General features: G+C 40.8%; 2 protein-coding genes and 1 long non-coding RNA gene across 12 annotated transcripts in view; 2 read left to right on the top strand and 1 right to left on the bottom strand.

Annotated features, from left to right (window-relative positions):
* Window positions 1-7,606, top strand: part of CDCA2 (cell division cycle associated 2) — an 84,516-nt gene extending 76,910 nt beyond the window's left edge. For 4 of the 5 annotated variants that reach the window (XR_016460069.1, XR_016460070.1, XR_016460072.1 and 1 more), the window contains one exon: window positions 7,489-7,606. The gene's annotated coding sequence lies outside the window, so the exon portion shown is untranslated. Of the gene's footprint in view, window positions 1-2,827; window positions 5,433-7,488 lie in introns of all 5 variants that reach the window. The other variant, XR_016460071.1, reaches the window with a different exon arrangement.
* A 2,202-nt stretch (window positions 7,607-9,808) lies between these two features.
* EBF2 (EBF transcription factor 2) overlaps window positions 9,809-20,303 on the bottom strand; it is a 189,518-nt gene continuing 179,023 nt past the window's right edge. For 2 of the 4 annotated variants that reach the window (XM_031608065.2, XM_090125411.1), the window contains exons 16-18: window positions 19,609-19,794; window positions 18,745-18,912; window positions 14,057-14,418 (exon numbers count right to left, since the gene is read on the bottom strand). In XM_031608065.2, the coding sequence (XP_031463925.2) occupies window positions 14,345-14,418; window positions 18,745-18,912; window positions 19,609-19,794 (428 nt within the window). In that variant the 3' untranslated portion in view covers window positions 14,057-14,344. Of the gene's footprint in view, window positions 10,052-14,056; window positions 14,419-14,805; window positions 14,879-18,744; window positions 18,913-19,608; window positions 19,795-20,303 lie in introns of those variants that run through there. The other 2 variants (XM_090125412.1, XM_090125413.1) reach the window with 2 other exon arrangements.
* On the top strand, window positions 12,499-19,684 carry LOC149914825 (uncharacterized). 3 transcript variants are annotated; one of them, XR_016460075.1, is made up of 6 exons: window positions 12,499-12,587; window positions 13,414-13,553; window positions 13,960-14,049; window positions 17,781-17,884; window positions 18,777-19,003; window positions 19,556-19,684. It is a non-coding gene; the product is annotated as an uncharacterized LOC149914825 (long non-coding RNA). The 3 variants fall into 3 exon arrangements; XR_016460076.1 differs by lacking the exon at window positions 17,781-17,884; XR_016460077.1 differs by lacking the exon at window positions 17,781-17,884 and having other exon boundaries at window positions 18,838-19,003.

Consider the following 20,303-nt stretch of genomic DNA (forward strand, 5'->3'; position numbering starts at 1 on the left):
TACCGAGCCTTATTGCTTAGTCATAAATCGAGACAGAGAGAGAGAGACGTGTCTGGTAAATGCTGAAGTGTCAGCAAAAGCTCCTTAACTCGGGTTTCATAACTTGAGAAATATTTTATCACCCTTGTGAGCCAAACCTCTGAAAAATCAATGGAACTTGAGAGTTGCCTGTATTGATCTGAAGGGCTGAGTTGTATTGAAATATTCATGGCTGTGTGTGTGTTTGTTATGTGTGGTTGGGGGACTGAAATGCAGGTAGCTTTCAGAGGATGAAACGCGCTCGTTTTTCATTTAAACTAGATTAAGACTATTAGGTGAGTTGCAGAGCATCTATTTAAAAGGGAACGCATTTGTTGGTCTTAAAACAAGGCTTCTGCATTCTCCTTGCTATTATTTTTCTTAAATGACAAACTGTTAGGAGGAAGAAGTCAAGGAGATCTGATAAAATTAGCACCATGTTCTCCTGGGGATCTCCGGGCTTGCTTTGTTTGCAAAGCCAATTTGGACACTGCGTCTTTGATCTTCACTTTCAGTATTTGAGCAGGCATGTTTAGTATCACTCATTTCACAGGAGATTTGGGATCAAGTTTCTTCAACAATCTAAAAAGCAGTACATTAGAAAGGGAATTGTCTGCCAGTCGTCTTAGAATCTCAATACCCTTGATACTAATTTGATGTGATGCATTTCACCAGATGTCTACCTGAACGATGTTTTATGCCCCAGAGGTTTGTGCTACTGTAGAGTCTTAAACGTGGCGTTTCTTCCAAGAGCAACTGAACGAAAAGCAACTGTGATTTTTAATCTGCATGTAGGTGTGACAGGGTACAAATATTTGGGAGGATACAAATATCGTCAGGCAGGATTCAAGAGAGGGCTACAACAGAATTGTAAGGAAAATTGCTGCCAATAGCGCCTAAAAAATAAAAAACAAAAGACTTGTAAGTGTATGTAATGGTTTGGTATATTCAGGTCGAAGCTGACACCTGCCATCTTAATTTTATTCCTTTTTCAAAGAAAAAGTTAAGAAAAATTTCCAAAACTTTCCTCTCTGAGTAAAATGAAAGGAGGAAAAAACACAGTTGCCGTTCTTTATTTATTTGCATTCCTCAATGGTAAACTGAATGTTTAAGCAACTGACATCAAAGATTTGATTTCTCTGAAGCTAAAAAGCCTATTAATCACAATTTTAAAGCGTTCTTTAATTACTCTGTAATAAAATGACACGCGCAGAGCGGGAGGAAAGATTGTGTACTTTTAGAGTTCCTCATGCTTGTTTGTGTTTCAAATCTCTCCGGAAATCCTCACTGATCCCTCTTGCTTCTGCTGCTTAATTCCGTTCTACCACCACAGCTATTGTTTAGCACTGAGCTCTGTTAACCATCTGCAACTACTGAGAGTGCAGGTCTGGTTTCCCAGCCAGCCCCCAAATTCTACAGCAATGGAAACCTCATCCTTGGAGAGGCTGTGAAGAACCTTGACTGCTGTCAGCCCCCGGCTGCGATGATGCTAAAGCCCTTTGCTTAGCAAATGGGGTATTTAAGCTGCAGGGACCATTCCTGTCGCTGAAGTTTGAAGAGCATCTTGGTACGTTGAGCCTGTATTGTGTTCTGGGAAGACCTTGAATCCCTTTCTAAACAGCAAACTGGGAGATAAAGGACCAGTAGATGGTGCTCAAGATTGCATAGCACTGGGCTTAGTCACCCAGGGCCTCCTCCTTGGCTTCAGATGGCTGGGTTTCAGCATTGAAAACGACCCCTTAATGTAGGCATTGAAATGAAGAGATAAGTGAGAGACACGAAAAGTTTTGGTTGACACTTGATGGAATGGGACATGTCAGAGCAAAAGTAGCTGTAGGGAAAAAGACAAGGTAAATCTGTGTTTACTCTCTGTAGAGTATATAAATGTTGTAAACGAAGGAGAATGAAAAATTAAGTCAAGGTGACTACAAGCTCCTACTTCTACATCGAGTTAAGTGCTGGTGGTGGCAGAGAAAACTTTGGAGATAAGAAACAAAGCTCAAGGACTAAAAAGTCAGAGGCCTTACCTTAATCACTGAGACCATTCATTAAACTAGAAACATCAGCTGACAGCATGGAAGCAGACTACAAAGATGTGAAACCTCTCTGAGCAGTGTTACAGTTTGCTCTTCCTGGTAGGAGATGCAGAGGAAGGTGGATGTCAGGATCTGGGCTGGTGTGTTTGGTGCACGAATTGGCTGCTGGTGCAAAATTCTGCCAAGTGGTAACGTTAGGAGTTGATCTGTTTTCAGATCCAGACAGTTGTTAATGAAACAGTTGCAGTTTTGTTGACAGAACATTAATTACTTGATCTTAGAACTTGGTAATTGCGCGGGCCCCCTCTGTATACATCACTAATTACATTAGCAATTATATGGCATTTTAAAGACAAAGAAATGACTACAGCAATTGCAGTGTCGTAGGGACCCTGCTGGTAAATTTCAATCAAGTTCCTACAATCTCAGAGAAGTGTTGGGGTAACTCCTACATCTGAGTCTGGCAGAAGCATCGTCTGGCTGGTGGTGTTGCTGCGGCCACTTGAACCTGCTGGGCAAAGTAGGGTGCTTGAATTCCTCATCAGGATGAGTTACATTCTCAACATTGATATGCAGCATTCTCCAAAGCCTACTATTTCCTGTTGGAAATATTTCTTTATACTGTTGGCTCTACTAATCCTAGAAATAATTATCGTATCTTAGAAAATGATGTCGTTTTGTACAGTTCTGATTGATTGATTTTGTCTTAATCATGGATGCCTTTTTGAAAAGCTTGATTGTGTTTTTAAAGATTCTCCTCTTTAAATCAGCAGACCAGAGAGTTACTTAAGAAGCTGACATTCCTCTGCCTCCAGAAGTTGGAGATTCACAAAAGACCTTCAAAATCAGAGTAGCTGTAGGCATGAGAATGGACGACACCATTATTATAGAATATGATGATAAGTATTTAAGTCAAAGAGCTGCAAAGAACCTTAATTCAAGTAAGAAGCACTTTACAGTATGTAAATAATGTAAGGAAAGACACATTTCAGTTATTGCTGTCATTTCTTTTTCCTGTCCCACCTCCCCGTGCTTTCCATCTCCTGATAACTCTGTGTGTCAGCATGAAAAATGACTGTAACGTCCTTGGGTCAGGAAGTGGTTTCAGTGCTTGTTTATACACTGCCCTCCATGGTGGGTGTGGATTCTCAACCCCTCACACACCATTGTCTTGTAAGCAATGAAGGTGACGTATGCACACTGGGTTGCTGTGCTAGAACAAACAGAAAAGGAGAGAAACCCAATGCTTGTATTTATTTTCCTTTTGTTTTGTAGCTGTGCTTCTGGTTTGCAGGCCAGAGAGGAAAGCAATTATATGGGCAGATCTGTAGATGGCATAAATTGGTGGTACTTTACTTGCTCAGGATTGTGAGAGCTGAGGATCTGGCCCACATCTTGTCAAGTTTGCAGCTTGTGAACAGAGCCCGGTGGTATTTTTACCTACAGACAGTTGCTGGCTGATGCTGTTTGTTCCCCAGTTCTGCTCTCTTGTTTTGCCATTCCTCAAGTACTGTGAAAGGTTGGCAATTACAAAACAGACAAAAGGCGTGCAGTCAGCTGCATTCTGCACACTATGCTGGGTGTAGAAACCTACTTCATGAACTGCTGTTCGATAGGAAGTCCTTTATCCCAGGTCCTAAATGTGGGATGCTGGCTGTGGCTAAGAACAACTCTTTCCTGAAGTGTGAAAGGTAATTACTTACTTCCTCTGGTCTGTTTTGTGGTCAGCAGGTTGTAGTTGAAGTCTGCTGGATTTTTTTTTTTTCTCACCTCAATACTGAAGAAAGGGCAGATTTGTTTCATCTCAATAGGAGGAAAGTGTTGTGACACTGTTTAACCTGCAGCAAAATATGTGATCTTATTGGACCAAAATGTGTTTTTCCAGGGGGAAAAAATCCCTATTTCAGACCAGCATTATGTTAAAGCTTTGATCCAGGTGCAGTATGGTAGCTCTGAAGCTCCCACTAATTTTAATGGTGCCAGGGTTTCACCTTCTCATCACAGACTGACTTACCAACTTTTATGCAAAACTGAGTATGGACAGCTGTGTGGGATTGAGTTTGAGACTACGGACAAGATTGAAGTGGGATGAGTTTCCCCAAGCAGGCATGCTGTAGAACTCACCCAATAAGAAAACAGCATTCTGCATCCACCTGCTGTCACAGGAGAAGGAGCTGGCAATGGCCAGGCTTGTGTTTTGTCACCACGTCTTTTTCTGTGATTGCTGTAAACAAGAGGTACCTTAGCACAACCCCAAAGGAAGCAGGGCAGCAGATATGATTTCCCCTTATCTCCTTATCTATCCTCCATTGGATGGTGTTGGGGTGCCTTCCATTTTGGGAGGGGGAAGTGTTGGGTTTCCCACTTCCCCCCATTTACACCAATGTTTGCTCAGCGTTTCTCTGCCACGGTGCTCAGTCTGCACCCTCTGCTATGGCTGCCAGCTGCCCGTTTAATCCAGTCCTGCAAGTGGAGTTAATGAGACATTCCTCCTTAACTAACCTGGTGCGATTAAAGCTTCAGATCTTTGCACCTCAACAGCTGTGTGTTGTCACTGAGATAAATATTTTAACTGGTCTGGCAATTCCCTAGCTGCCCTCAGTAAGTGGTTGAAGGAGTGGCTTTTGTTTCCCCATTTATTGAAGTGAAATTCAAGTTCTGACAAAACAACCCTCCAGAAAAGACCTGTGAAGGAAAAGCAGGGGTGGGAGTGGGGTTGGTTTTCTGCAGGGCTTTTCTTAACCAGGGCACCCTGTGCCTACAGCCAGCTGCTCGTGTGCAGATCTCACTGTGCCTTCAGTAGCAGCTGATGGGAGAGTTTTGGTTTGCCACCAATATTAGGAGAAAAATTCCTTTGGTGTTCCTGATGCTGTACAAGCTGAAGGCCGTTTACATGACTTGCCTTTAGAAACGGCCTTTTTAACGTGGCAAACATCATTAAATTCTTTCCAGAGAAATCTTACAAAGGAAAGATGAACAAATCAGGCAAGATATTGGTATTTACATGCGTTCATCATGATCCTTGACGTTGGGTTTGTTTGTTTTTAACAGGGATTCTCTTTAAGTACAGATATTCTTTGATGATGCCATCAAGTCACTTGGGGTTGGGGGGAGCTGTGCATTGCTTTTTTGTGTTTAGTAGCTGATATCTTTTCTGACACTCTTTTGCTGGGGTTCTTCATGCATCTCCTCCCCCCATGCAGTGTTTTATTAGGAAACTGCTCACAGGGAATCTGCTCAGACTACAGGACAGCTCCATCCCAGGCAGGACAGTGCAATACACCGCACTGCACATCATCAGGAGGTAACAGATCGGCAGAGCACAGGAGATCTCCAGGCTTTCATCTGCATAATAAACCTCCTTGCCTGAATACAAAAGTAGGTCGTTGGTACAGACCAAGGCTCTTTCAAAGGAGCCGTTTGTTTTATTGCTGCATTCTCACTGAGGGCACTGCTGGGAGGAAAAAAGGCTGAATCAGGTCTTAAGTAGGATGGGCTCTGTTGAAGGGTGTTGCAGTACAGCAGTGGGCAACTTTGGCATCACTGCCGGGAAGAAGGTCATCTGCTAATTGCATTTATCCCCGTATGACTAATTGAAGCAGATGACCAAAAAAACCCTGTTTTCTTCTCTGCATTTAGTCAATTGTGCCTTACAATTTCAGTGGCTTTCATGGGCATCTGCAGTAGTTTAAAGACTGACACGTATTCTGTCATTTGTTAGGCAAAAAAAGGTCAGTAGAAGGGGCTTTTGTTGTTACACCAAATTTTCATTCTTTCCTGTGATTTCACAGAAGAAAACTGAATGTTCCTGGCTTTGGTAGTTGGTTATCATTTCCCAAGGTACTTCTCAGCAGTCCAGTTTTTTGGCATTTTTTTTTCCCTGATAAAATAAAGCCAGTTTGCCTTTCTGACCAGCGTTCATAAAAGGGAACACAAATTCCCTGTTTTAATGTGCTCCAGCTGGGATTCAGCAGCCAGGTGCTGTAAAGGGAGAGGTGAGATGAGAGCATTACTGCCTGATTCTGTGAGTAAATACAACCTAGAGCTGTCTCTCCCAGTTGTGGACGGGCATCCTACAGACCAGCTTGATCTGAAGAACTGCTGCACACCACAAAACCCTCATTTTTAAAGAGTTGTTGCCATAACAGTGACTGACGAGGATGACAGAAGGTGAGGAATAAAGCAGACCGGATACTCTGAAATTAAGATAATTCCCCCCCCTTGTTTACAGTACAAAAATTTTATTTTTTTTGTTAGGATAATTTAAAGTTTAAAACGGAAGTAGACATATTCATTTTACAAACAAGATATTCTTCCATAAGTAGGACCATTAAAAACAGTAAACAAAACCAAAAATGCTATCTTTACAAAAGCTCTGTGCATAGCAACTTCATACTGAGTGTAACTGACAAAGCAAAAAACAAAACCAAACCAAAAAAATCGACCAGCCAACCCCAAACAAACCCCAAAACTATACAGGAGGGAGAAATGAGGCCTTAATTTACAGAAGGGAGAAAACGGTCTTTAAAAAACCATGCATATTGGAAGTGTGCAAAGAAAAATAGGGAGAGTAAGATGCTATACCAAGATAAATAATGAAATAAAATGTACTCTTTCAAAGTTATGATAGGATTTGTAATTACCTATTGCAACACCTTCATCTTTCTAGTGGCGAAAAGGAAAGTCATATGGGAATATTAAACAGCGATAACTAAAAGAGGACAGATCTGCTTATTACATTGGAAAAATCCTTACATATATATCTTTTTTTACATTTCCTTTTCCTTTTTGCTGGGTGTTTTGCCACTGCCAACGTCCTCCGTTCACGTTCAAGGATTTTTTGATTGTATTTATTTACACACCTGTTGTCTTTGTAAAGCTACTGGTAACTTCTACGCTCATTTCAATACAAGGATTCACATGCGTGAGCAAAATTTGTGTTCTAAATCATTCCTATGTTGACTTCTTTCATTCTTTTGGCTCAAATCACACCCCAGCAAGTTTTGTCTCCATGTTTGCATCCACTCAGGCAGCCAGACTTGGTTCTTGTCCCATAGAGAGCACTGGAGGTACCTTCCTGGGGAGGTTTTCATTTGGGCTCACAGCTCTCCTGACTGTGGGAACGGAGCTAATGAGAGTAACTGAGATGTGAAGGGAGTGTGTTTGTTACAAATGTGAGGGATCAAGGCAGCAAGGTGCTGCCTTTCAGCCTGTTTTCTAGAAGTTTGTATCTGGAGTGTTTCCTGGGCACGGAATTTTGAGTGTAATTAGGATAAAATCAGAAAGTAGCCTGGAGGGAGAGGGAGACTGGGAAGAAAATGCAATGCTTCTATGCATTGGAGCTGCTTGAAAATTTTGTATTACATCAGAGTGGGGGGAATGGAGATGGTCTATTGGAAACAAGTCTGGTAAGACTCATTCCTTCGTATTTCAGGAGTTCTTGGCTTCAATGCTGGTTGTGTTGCTGACCTCCAGTGGTTGCTCCTTCCTTGATGGCACGGAGGACATGCACAGAACCTGCAGTGTCAGTGAACTTGCAGCCACAATTAACGGTGAGTTATTTTGTTTCATCTTTTCTGGAATGAGACACTTTTTTAGCATCCTGGCTGTAAGACTCTGTACTGTAGCTGTGCTTCTTAAAAGCACGTTATTCCCAGCAAATTTCTTTTTAAATCTGCTTTAAATTCCTACTTTTTCTGATAAATGGGGCCATGATTTTTAGAAGACAGTAAGCTCTCCCTTCCCATTCTAAAACATGACATGAGAAGGCACCTGACAAATCCCCTCCTGAAATATCACAGCAGTCAGGAGCAGCACAGAGCTGCTTCCCAATAAGTGGATCACCATTAGGAACCATAGGAATAGCTCAGTTCCATCGTCCTTGCAGTCCACTGGCTTCCCTGCTGTGCTGCATTCTGGTTTAGAAACACATCCCATAAACATGTCTGAATATTAAATACATTTCTCAGAAGGTGAACTGCATGCTTCACCAAGTTAAGCTTTGAGGAGGCCCCGTTTTTAAGCAGTTTGAACCAGAAGTGCAGTCACAAGAAATCAGCTTCCCTCCCCAGGCTGTTTACAGGAATGATTCCACACGTTTGCAGAATGCAGTCCTATGCCAAAACCCTGCCTGTTAGGTGGGAGTCTGTGACAGTCAGTCACATCACACGACCCCGAGCTTCAGTCACTCATCTTTGCAGCTGGCTTTGAACCACAGAGACCTTCTAGTTTATTACTAATCCAAATTTGCTCCAAATGGCCTCAGCCATTGCTGTCCCAGCTGTCCAGTTCAGGGCTGGACTCAAGATGGAGAACATCTTCTACCATATATTGTTGAATCACCAAGAATACAATTTAACATATTGGTAAAAATACTGGGCATTGGACAAGTAGTTTTAGGGACCATATATTAAGGATTTATTTATCAACAGAAAGATGCTATCATAGGAACAACTATTCATGCAGCTGTGAATGGTGTTTTAGAAGGGAGTAAATAGTGTAGCTGACTTTTATTTTCCTCAAAAAATGGCTTTCCGACAAAATCAATTTCTTTTTAGTGGTCTCTGCTTTATCAGATAAGTTGTGATTGCTTTCCTTGCATTCTCACCTTCCAACTTCAGGAAGGGAGAAGCAAAGGAGAACTAAATGTCAGTTTTAGGCCAAAATGCAGAAAAAATCACATGAATACTTCTACAAACTTCAGTATATAAATGGAAAATACTTACCACTTGTAAGGACTCGAGATAAAAGTGCATAAGTTATTTAAAAACATATTTTCCCTTTATAAATGCGCCCTTAATATGAAGTATAACTGAACGTCAGGTGTTCCAACTGCACAGAAGAACAATGTTTGAGAGAAGTCTCTCTCTCCCCAGTTCATACATTGAGTGTATAAAATAAACTCAGTACCTCATGAAAACTCCCAATGGTTCAGATCCCTACGTGTGCCACTCATTTGCCAATAGGGCCTTTGAAACTTACCAGTTCATCAGTACCTGAATATCTTGATCGAAACAAAAAACAGGAGGGGGGGGAGATGAGGAGGATGACAAATTTATACATGAATCAGTGTTCTGTATATCATCACGTGTATAACAGTTTCTGACGATTCTGTTAATTGATCAGAAAGAATCCTATGAGATCCTTGCACATGAATTCACTAAGAGGGAAGAAGTGAGGAGCGACCGCAGCAGTAATAATATATCTTGAACTTGTCACTACATTTTTGCATCATTTTTCTTCATTGTACAACTGGAGGAAAAAATCCAAAAAAGGTTTAATTTCTACCTCTACATACAATAAGTTACAAGTTTATTTATTTAAATAATTGTAAAACATCTTACATTTTTAAAGAGGTTAAACTATAAGCAAATACACACATACACCAAAGTTCCATCACTCGTGTCAGTTTGTCCTAGAAATTCTTTCATGCTGGTACCCTGTTTTGTTGTTTTTTTTTTTTTTTTCTGCATAAACTAAATTGATATCTGAAAGGCTCCATATAAAATAGAAACTTCAACTTTTTTCCCCTACAAAGTAAAACAAATTGTATCCAAAATATCAAGCTTGAATCATTTTTGCCAATTTCTTTTTCCTTTTAATATTTTACAAATCTTAGGAAGGTTTCGTGTCTTTCAAGAAAGACTTTGCATTTCTGATCCCATTCTGCCAACCGTTGTTTGTCCTCTGGCTCTTGGCTGATTCTTCGTTTGCAGTGTTCTAGGAGTTGATGTGGTTGTGTCAGAAATATCAAACAGGTAAAAGATGCAGCCTTCTATCTCGTCCAATCCATAAAAAATGTTCCTTGTATTTCCTGGGCCTGGCTTTCCCCCCAAAAAGAGCTTGTAGTGCTATTTTTTTTTTCTTTTTAGTGGTCCATCACAATAAGTAGTTTTGTGCTGTAAAAGAAAAATGAAAAAAAAGAGGAAAAAAGGGAAGAGGGAGAGGAGCAAAGCTGCCTCTTCCTTACATCGGGGGAACGACAAGACCAGTCATGGCTGAAAGAGAAAATTGACAAAGATGAAATGCTGGCATATTTTTATGGAGCAAAGTTTATCTGAGCCCTTCACCCTTCTGTGTGCAGCCACACATTGCAGCAGTGCATCTATTTGCAGGTTAAGTGATGCCATTAAAAGACCTTCGATGTCTCTGAATGTTTTGATGCTTGATTTGTGCTTTAGTGAGAAGAGCCAACAGTGCAAGCCTGACAGCAGCCACAGAAAATGGACAATGTGCTCCTTCAGTGGAGGTTCCACGAGGCCGGGCCACCGTGGCTTTTAAGTCAATAAAGGAGAGAATGGATTAATTGAAACCTTAGTACGTGAACTGTCAGAAGTGCCTGATAATGTTTTGGTGCCCATGTCCTGAGACTTCTTGGAAACGGACACTGAATTTTTTGGGACAGTTCTTAGCACGTTTCTCATGCTTTCTCAAGTTGAGCACTCAAAATCATTCTTGAGCTGTCAGGACCAAGCGGGGTCCTTGCTTCTCACTCAGCCTGCTGATCTGCTTGCAAGAAAAGGTTATGGTGTGAGTGAGGAAGGATAATGTGAAAGCAAATGGGAATTTACCCAGGAACCACTTATGGGACCTCGCCATAGAACTGTGAGTGCTGATTCATTGGAGAATGACCAGAGCTGAGCTTCACTAATTTAGTTTCAGTGGAAATAATGGACCAGCCTCTCTTTCTCGCTTGGTTTACCCCATATGTCTGAATCACTGTAGTCTTACCTGGCACGTTCCCAGAACACCGGGCTTATGTAAATTATTTATTAGTCACTCTCACTGCCTTTAATTGCAGTTATATTCTTCATAACTGACAACAGCAACATTTGAAGCTGCCTGGAACTGGTGCTGTTCCCAAAGGTTTTGAGGGGTAAGTTAAGTTTATATGTATTTATATAACAAATGAGTGAGTCATATTTTCAAAGGGGCCTCAGTGTAGTGCAAGGTCCTAATCCTGTGAAGATTTACGTTCATTGAAATTTGTGGGATTATTCATGTGTTTAAAGCCCTGTCCTCTGAGAATTAATTTCACCCTTATGTTCACAGTGTTTTAAAAAAAAATGCTCAGGGCAAGATCCTCAGCTAACATGACTCTTTTATTGGAGCTCTGTTGATTTTAAACAACTGTGGACATGGTCTGTGATTTAATACAATAGGAAAACAAATATTTTCATATTTTCTAAGTGACTAGGGCTAAAATTTCCTGCCAATTTTGACAGCTGAAAAAGAAAGTGAAACTGAACAATCTTGAGGCAAATATCTGCTGTTCTTAATGGCCTGCCAATTTGTTGGTGTTTTTCAAATGGAGATTTTTTTCAAACAGGCAATTGATATTAAGCCTAAATGAGGAAGGTAAATATTTGCATGCCTACTGAGGGTCAAGGGGGAAGAGAGTGCATCTGCAGAAGAGAGGTTTTCTGGTCACACTGAGGGGCTGCTCCTCTCCTCTTCCTCACTCCCCCAAACTGGAGAATGACCTTAATTTCCTGGAGGGATGGGACACTGAAGAGTTAACCACTGACCTGCCTTTCTACCCTCTAGAAAACTGGATTTAAGCCTTGGGTTGACGCCCTTGTCTGGATTCTGCAGTGCTGGTGGAAGAGGTTCGCACTCCCTCGGCTGCTCACCGCCATCCACAGGTTTCCCAGCGGAGCAATCTGTGCGAGCACTTCCTAATCTGCTTCGGGCAAAATCATCCAAGTTAGCTCAACGAATTTAAGTTGTTTGTCTCAAGTATCCTGGCTGGGTCTTTTGCCTGAAGCAAAGAAAGCAGAGCCTGCACAGGCTGTGCCTGGTCCATCCGTACGTCCAATCCCTCTCCTGGTGCAGCCAGAGACGACTCTGCACGCGGCCGTTTGGATGGATGACTCTGCAGAGAAGCAGCAGTGCCTGCTACAGCTAACATGGTTTAATTTGAGACATGCAGAGTCTGCTGTCAGTGTAGTTTAAACTCCCTTCCTAAGGGGGAGAGGTCACACTGGCATAAGAGCCACTTCTGATACTACTCTTATCAACGTTATTGTCGTTCTTTTAATCAAGTTAAATTTCCAGCAGATCAAAACAAGGATCAAGTCTGAGTTTCTTCCAGGAGTCTTCAGAAATATTTTAGGGATGCTTGCAGAGGCAGCATTTTGTAAAGCCCCTCACAGTGAGGGAAGAGCACATTTTCATGGCGTAATTAAAGAGGTGACGTTTAGATCCAGCAGTCCTGGACTCAGACTGCTGCCAGCAACAACAAAACTGCCATCTGCAACCCACTGTGTTATTACCTCTGGGGCTCTGATCTCTCTTTTGCCACCTTTTCTCTCTATCCCCTCCTTTTGCCCCCCTCAAAAAGTTTGGTTTGTCATTGCAGGCTGTAAATGCTCGGAGTGGTGAGATAGCCCTTGGAAGCTGTTAGGATGGAATCTGCCCGTGGAGAAATCAAGGTGGAACTGTAAGATAATAAGGACAGGCAACGAGCTTTATTGCTGCCCTGGTGTTTCATCTGAATGTTGCAGCTTCACCTCTGTCTGCAACAAAAAACAAGTAGGTTGAGGACTGTTGGCTGGGATTCTCACCTGTTCTTCTCCAGCTCACATAAACGCCTTTGCTCTGAGGTTCTCTTTCTGCCTACCCTTATCTGTCCATTTCCACCCCACCTCCACTCCCCTTTGGGGCTGCACTGTCAAAAGCCTATTCCCAGCCTGTATCGCTTTTTATTGAATGTTTGTGAGGTTTGGATTAAGGTCTTACACTGCTAGCAAAGCTGTAATTATTTTTGCCTGTATTACTATATATTGAATCGATGTAACTTTTCAATAAAGGTGGTTCAATGCAGGACACTCCCTGATGAGTTGGGAATATAGAAACCACAGTCATTATCCCAGAGGGTGTTTTTTTTTTTTTCTTGGAGGGAAATGGAAAAAGAATTAGAGATGAGCCTTATTGTATTAACCTTGACAGCTTGCAATTATCAACTGAAACACTTGATTAAAATTGTCACAAGGTTGGAGAATTTTTTTATAAATAAATAATCAAACATGGATAGTACCCAGATGCTATGGTGATGGGCACCTTTAATGGGTGTAATTAATAATGATCATAAGCCTAGTGTACACGAGTGGCTCCTGAAAATGCCATCTTGCTCTACAGTGGAAAGAACTCTGCAGTTCACAGCACCATTTGCTAAGAACTGCTCTGCTTATGCACTGTCCAGTTCTTCAGATAGCATAGGTGCTTTGGTGGCTAAATTACAACCTGTTTTACAAACCCCACTTTCTAAAGAAGGGTGTTGAGCGTTTTCAGCCACTGTGTCTTGCTCTCTCATTTGGTTGTATGACTCTTTGTTTTCCTCTTTTGCCACTGCTTCCAGTGAACTGCAACCTTATGGTTCTACAGCTCTTCACAGAGGTGAACCAAGTGCTGTGGTGGTGCCATTCTGAGCATCTTAAATGAATGCTGCTATCCTGAAACATCAGAAATACCTCAGTGCACGAGGTGTCCTGCACACAGGTAGGTTTGCAATTGCACTGAGCTGTTGGTACCAGGTGCAGCTGGTGGGTGCAAACTTTACCCTATCGCTACCTTTGCTTCCCATCGTGGCTACCACTAGAAAATGCATAGTTTCACCTTAATATTAAGACTGGGGAGCTGTTTGTAAAACAATGCACTGTTCTACAAATGAGCAATCAGCTGAGAAGGATAGAAAGGAGGAGTGTTTTCCTCCAGAAATCCTCGCTGACTCATTTAAGCATCAGTAGTTTGGATGAAGGGCACCATTATCCTTCATACTAGAATATAAGCAAACTAAACTGCAGTTTCTATGAAGGGCCCATGAGGATCGTTCCAACAAAGACACTAAAAAGTCACCAAATACTTGTTTTTCCTGAATAATTTATTTTTATATTTTCTTCCATAGGAAATTAATGTCATTTTGGGGGCAAAAATTTGCCTGTACGTGGATGGAAGATCTTCATTCACCCATTTGTGATGTGCTAACCACAAGCAGGTAAAATATTATCAATTAAGTCATGGTTTTGTCTCTTTTAGATGATAAGCAGGTTAAGTCATATTTTAAAACCACAAAATGTTTCTAAAAATGTGGACAAAACCTTTGCCAGGTAGGTGAACAGAAGTTAACCTGGGCTCACCATTGAGTTGTACTGCTGTGGTTAAAGATCTCAGTGTTGTACTGAGTTGTAGATGTGCAAAGGGCTGCCTGAATACTGATTTAGTTCAACATAATTAGGAACAGTGTTAGAAATCAAAATCTGTTTGCAAAGTGATATGCATTAATTTAATTGTCAGAGAGCACAGGAAAGTATAACCCCTCTGCAGTTATGGTTCCAGATGGGCTGGGAAGTGGTAGTTTTTCTACCTGTAAAGTAGAGGTCAATATTATATCTCTTTCTTTGGTGATTCATAAGAGTCTCAAATCCATCTTTCTATAAATAAAAGGCAGATTTTTATGTTCTCCCATCAAAAATAGAGCTCTTGTCTAGCTTGAATAAATTGTGACATATAATGAGCTACTATAATTAACATCCCATCAAATGAAGGTTAAGTAAATGGGATTTTTGTTTAGCTAACTTCTAACAAGAAATTTGAAATATCTTTTACGACTTTATTTTGAAACAGTTTGTGCCCCACACGTCTCTGCCAATAAACTGCAGAGAAAAATGTGCTTTATCCTTATATATCAAATTTAATCAAATGGCACATATATAGTTTTCTTATATGTTGACATCATGAATATATCACTTACGGTCTGTAAGGTACTTAAAGCACTGTCTAGGCTCTGGAATCACTCTGACTCGGCAGCATATCAATGAAGGCTCCTAGCAAGGAAATGCCCAGTTTTATTTTCACCTGGTTGTGGCTGTTAAGAGTTGGTCTGAAGTGCTCTGTTTAAGTGCTGACTGAAGCTAAGACTCCAGCTGCAGGTCAGGCACTGCACTGGTAGCAATCAGGAACAGTGCTCTGTAAATGTGAGCCAGTCGTTCCATCTGAATCCCACCCTCTACAAACTTCTGAGCAGCTTTTCTCTCATTACCTGTTTGTACAATTGTTCAATGCAAGTGGACAAGAATCCCTCGTGTTAACACCTCTAACTTTGGCAAGACAAGATATGAGTAACTACTGTCTTCAACTCAAATACCTCTATTTCCTTAGGAAATAGTACAGATGTCCCCCTTGCTAAATTGAGACTGTTCCTATGGGTATCAGACTTCCATACTTTTTGGGTTGGCTAGGATCCTGATGGTTAATGGAACATCTGACCTTCTGGGGCTTGCCTGCTATTCCTTGTAACTGAGCTTGCATTTTTATGTTGAGATGTGCTGAGCTGGCCAAAGGTAATCTGGGCAGTCAGCGGTCCATGCTGTTCCAGCAGTTTCCAATTTGCTTACTTTTCCCCATCAGCTGCCCTCCATCTGAGATGAGTTGATTAGGCATTTGTGTACTAATCATGCCGTGTTGCATCACGTCACATTATATCTTCCCAATGCCTTTTTTAAACTCCCTTGACATCTGACATGAATGGAGAGTACAATTGTTCTGATCAGGATCACCTGCTCTCAATTTAGGTAACATATAGAACTGAGTGGCATCCAGTATGCATTGCTGCTTGTTCTCTACCTATCGTGTCCTATAACAGTGTAAGAATGTATAGTAGGTGAAAGAGGTAAGCAAGAACACATGGGGTTATCAGAGGGTATTCCACAGGTCTTGGCTGAGTTGTGCAGCCCAAAGCTGGAAGCCAGGAGATGGGCACATCTCATGCTTAGCTCATAGTTTTGCCTCACAATGTATTTTCCTCAAGCTGTCCTATTATTTCCAGCACAAGATTATCCCTCAAAAATACATCTTTGCATCTCTAAATGGCCAGGAATAATGAGCTGATCTGAGGATTAAGCTCATAAGGCTCTACCTGTTTAGACTAGTTTTTATGCAGGGCTAAACACTGCTGTAGTTAACATACACAGAAGCTATATTCAAGGTTTCTGTTGCTGCTTGTAAGCAGAGTGGCATGCCCTGAGGGCCAGGGAGTATTTTTGATACTATCACTGCAACAGGATGCGATAAATAGGATGAAGGTTGTATCACTAGGAAACTTCTTGCCTTTCAACAATAGATGTAGGCAAAGTACAACACTGCAGATGTTACAACAGAGCTTAAAAAAAATCCCAGCTGGAAAGATGTTTTTGCTGTATTATGGGTAGGGAAACTGGGAGGTGATGTCAAAACCACTGCATGATGTGCTTTCAGTTGGAGCCTGAATATACTTACAGCTTGTTCTGTGCTTTTGCTGATGCCCATGTTAAAAATAAATATATATATATTAACAGCATGCCTGTTCTTAGCTTATATATTACAGGGCAATGGCATAGCAATGGAGATTAACAGTGTCCCATTACTGCAGCACAGTAAGTCCATTCAGGAAGCCTGTTTGGGACCCTCCTGTTGACTTTCTGGCCACATCTGTCTGTCAACACTGTGGGAACATTAATTTGGATATCAGGCTGTGCATAGCTGGATCCTTTCCAAATCATGTGCTCCTCAGCATCAATTTAAGCAGTTCAGTTGGAAAAAAAACAACTTTCCATCTCTGGCTGAAATAGTTAAATAGCTATGAAAACCTGACATAATGAATCTGGGGCAGAGTGGTCTGTGAATCAACTGCTGTCTTTGCTGTGAGTCACAGCTGTGGTTTGCAGTGCAGTCTGACTGACAAGTCTCATTGCACAGGTACTGTATCTGCTGAAGTCAGTTGTGGCTTTATTACTGTTATTATGTATTGCAGTGCTGAAGTACAGGATTTCCTACAATGAGGGAGATACAGTGGACCTCTATCAGTGAAAAATGCATAGATGGGAGTGCTGGGTTTTTAGTTTTAAGATTTTATGTTATATTAAAGTTCCATTACTAGAATCTCTTATTTCCAATTAATAGATTGAATAAAACACGTCGTAAACACTAAATGGCATTAATTGCACAAAATGAACTCTGTTACTTCACTTGTTTACAAAAGGGGTTAAAGAAAAATAAAAAACTCTTGCTAAACAGCATCTTAAGCAGATGGGACAGACAGGGTAAGTTAAGGGAAAGTATTAAGTGAAGTTCATAAATAATCAGTGTGGTTTTTATTACCTGGTCTTTTCCTTTCTCCCAGGAAATGTCTTGAAAATGATTTTTCCCTGAACTGATCTGCACTTAGCACTGCCTTTGGTAATTTCTTAAATGAGCCCTTCTAGCCTGGTGCATACACAAGTTTAAATTTAAATCCAATTTAAATCTACTCTGAACACACAGCTGCCCTCGAGTGATTTCTCTTTAGATTATGTCCAACTGCTTCAAGCTAAAGAACCAAACTATTCCTGAGCTTGATAGGCCTTCCTACTTCGATGTTCAAATCTGTTTACAATCATGTGGCCTTGGAACAGTTCCCCAAAACAGCTAAAATCTCACCATGGATTTTGTTTGCTTTTATATGTATAAAAATACAGTGAAATCAGTATGTTCCACCATTAGCTGATAGAACTAAAAAACACCCAAAAGTAACTGCAGACCAGGTAGTGATGATAACTCTGTCCATGATCATGACATGACACAAAGATAAATTTGCCTGTGTTTGCCAGTGTAGATAAATAGCCTCAGCTGTTGGGTCAACAAAGCTTTCTTTATGTACAAATCTATACACAAAAATTGCTTCAAATACTCCTGCCTTTCTCCTTTAAACAGAGAAGGAAAGAAATTGTGTTCCCTGTCAACATGGTGCCCCATGGATGGGGGAATGTGTTTCATTAATGGGGAGGAGATAATCTTAAAGAGGTACGAAGTTTCAGGTAATTGCGGCAGGGGAAGAAACTGTTTCACATATATAGCAGAATTCTGCATGCTAGCTTTTAAAAATGTAATTATTTTTGTTCAACACACCTAAAATTTCCTTATTATATAAAATAATCACAGTTTATGTAGGTCCCTGTGGCCTAGCTAAGGATTTATAATGCACCCAAATCAACAGGTGTGGTTTGTAGGACTCATTTTTAGAATTACCACTGGCTCTTGGCATGGCTGAGTTCCCAGATTTGTTTTTTTTTCTATGATATCTCTAGTGAAGTCTGAAGGAGCCAGATGACTTCTAAGGCCCTATAAAAGCTTTCTTTTATGGAGACTTGGAGTGTATTTATGTGCTGCACAACCCCCCCCCTCCCACAGCCTGTTAAAGCAAAGAATTTAATACAGGTTTCCATTCTTATCTTAATACTCACATTTGTTTTGCAGATCACCTTTAAAAAGGCTGTAAATGTACTATAGGGCTTAATTCCCTGCATGAGCCTAAACCTTGCAGCAGGTTTCAAGACATTGGCCATTGTGTGCAGAGCTGTCTATTAACTCTGCAGGGCAGACATTTGTTTTACAGGTCCCTGCAGCTTAAGGAGAAGCCATTCCTCACAAAAGAGCTGGTATTTAAAAGAAGCATGGGTGAAATCCTTCTTGGTATAAATGAGTATCTGTCCCTCATTGCTTTAACATGAAAAAGACAAAACATGGAGCAATGCTTTAATCCAGCTGAGTTGGGTCAGACTTTCACTATAGAGTCCTCTAATGGTGTAGTGGTCTTTCAGGTGATTATTGTATTGGCTCTAGGCAAACACAGTGTGCTTTGTATATGCCAGCTGAATATGAATTGTACACTTCTTACCTCTAAACCCATTTCCATTGCCACTGGAGCAGGCAGGAGAAGGAGACCCTTGGGGTCTGATGACGGGAGCAAAGGCACTCTTCTGTTTGACAGCAGGAAAGACGGAAGAGGAGAACGGAAGGATGGAAGAAGTGCTGGAGGAGCCAACTGTTGGACTTGAAGACATTACTGCAAGAGAAGAAAAAGTTATTCCTCATCAGAGATGCAATAAGACATGTTTGGTGTTGCTTTATATGTCTGTCCCGTTGGTTTGGCTGAGGTAAGTCTGAAGTAGATCAGTTACACTGATCAGCTAGGTCAGAAGAAAATATGTCTAATTAGCCTAAACTGTAAGAAGAATTAACCAATATTTCTTGTGTTTTCAAATGAATCCCCAAGTCTCCTTTAAGCATTAGCTAGAAAGAAGAATAACAATATGCTGCAGACTTGGTCCTTTCCTTAATGAAGTCTTACAGAGGGAAATCAAGTCATGGAAGGAAGAGTGACTGGCCTGTGGTCACTCTTGTAACTGGAAGTGCAACAATACTTACTTTATCAAAGTAAAAATAATTTCACAGGAAATTAATCCAAAGTTCAGCTCTCAGTTATTGCTAATGTAGTTCACAGACTTCTTCCTGGACACAGAAGTGATTTCAGAATGTCTTTCACTGAGGATATTCAATTCGCAGGCAGGGTTCAATATTCCTCTGTTACTCTTGAAAGATGGGAACATTTCTAGATATACTAGAACACAAATTCTAAGCCTCTTACAGAATTTTCACTGAATCTCAAAAACTCTTCTTGAAAGATACTGCTCTGTTTTTTGATGCAGTAAATGAAATGAAGCGGGACCAGGCACAAACCTAAAAGAAGCAAAGCACTTACTTCCATAAGGGGATCCTGTTGGAGAGCCGTTAATGAAACCGGGGGAGCCTGGAACACCCAGGTTGGACATGGGGACGTTGCTGTAGCCATTCATGCTATTGCTGGAAGTGCTATAATTGGACTGTTGAGGTGTGGAACTGGATGAGTAACCGCGGGGTGAGATGCTGCTTGTATTACGAATGTAACCTAAAAATAAAACATATTTCATGGAATGCCAAGGAATTTAGCTTAAAACTTTCTCCTGTATAAGTAAATAAGTAAATAAATAAATAAAAACAACCCTGCCTTGTGGTTAAATTATTTATTTAAATCCAGCTTAAATAAAACAGTCAAATACGTGTGATTAAACTGTGAGGGGGAAAGAACAAAGTGAGTAAATAAAAGCCATTTGTTGTCTTTCATGTTTGGTTGCAAAACATTTGTGGTATTTTCCTTAGCCTTCTTTTCCTACAGAATGAGATTTGAAGAATACTACAACTATCATCATTAAAGTACCAGGCTATTGTTACAGCTGTAAAAGGGTTTTTCCACTGAAAAGACTTCATTAGAAAGGTGTGATCCAATACTCTTAACATTGGTTACCATTTAGATACCAAATCAAATTATTTCTGCCCATTGGTATTTTGAAGCTCTAATTTAGGATCAGTAAGAAAGACCTTATTAAAAAAAAAAAAAAAAAAAAAACAACTAGTAAA

Source organism: Phasianus colchicus, chromosome 27, assembly GCF_987193195.1.
Source record: "Phasianus colchicus chromosome 27, bPhaCol1.hap1.1, whole genome shotgun sequence".
NCBI lineage: Eukaryota > Metazoa > Chordata > Aves > Galliformes > Phasianidae > Phasianus > Phasianus colchicus.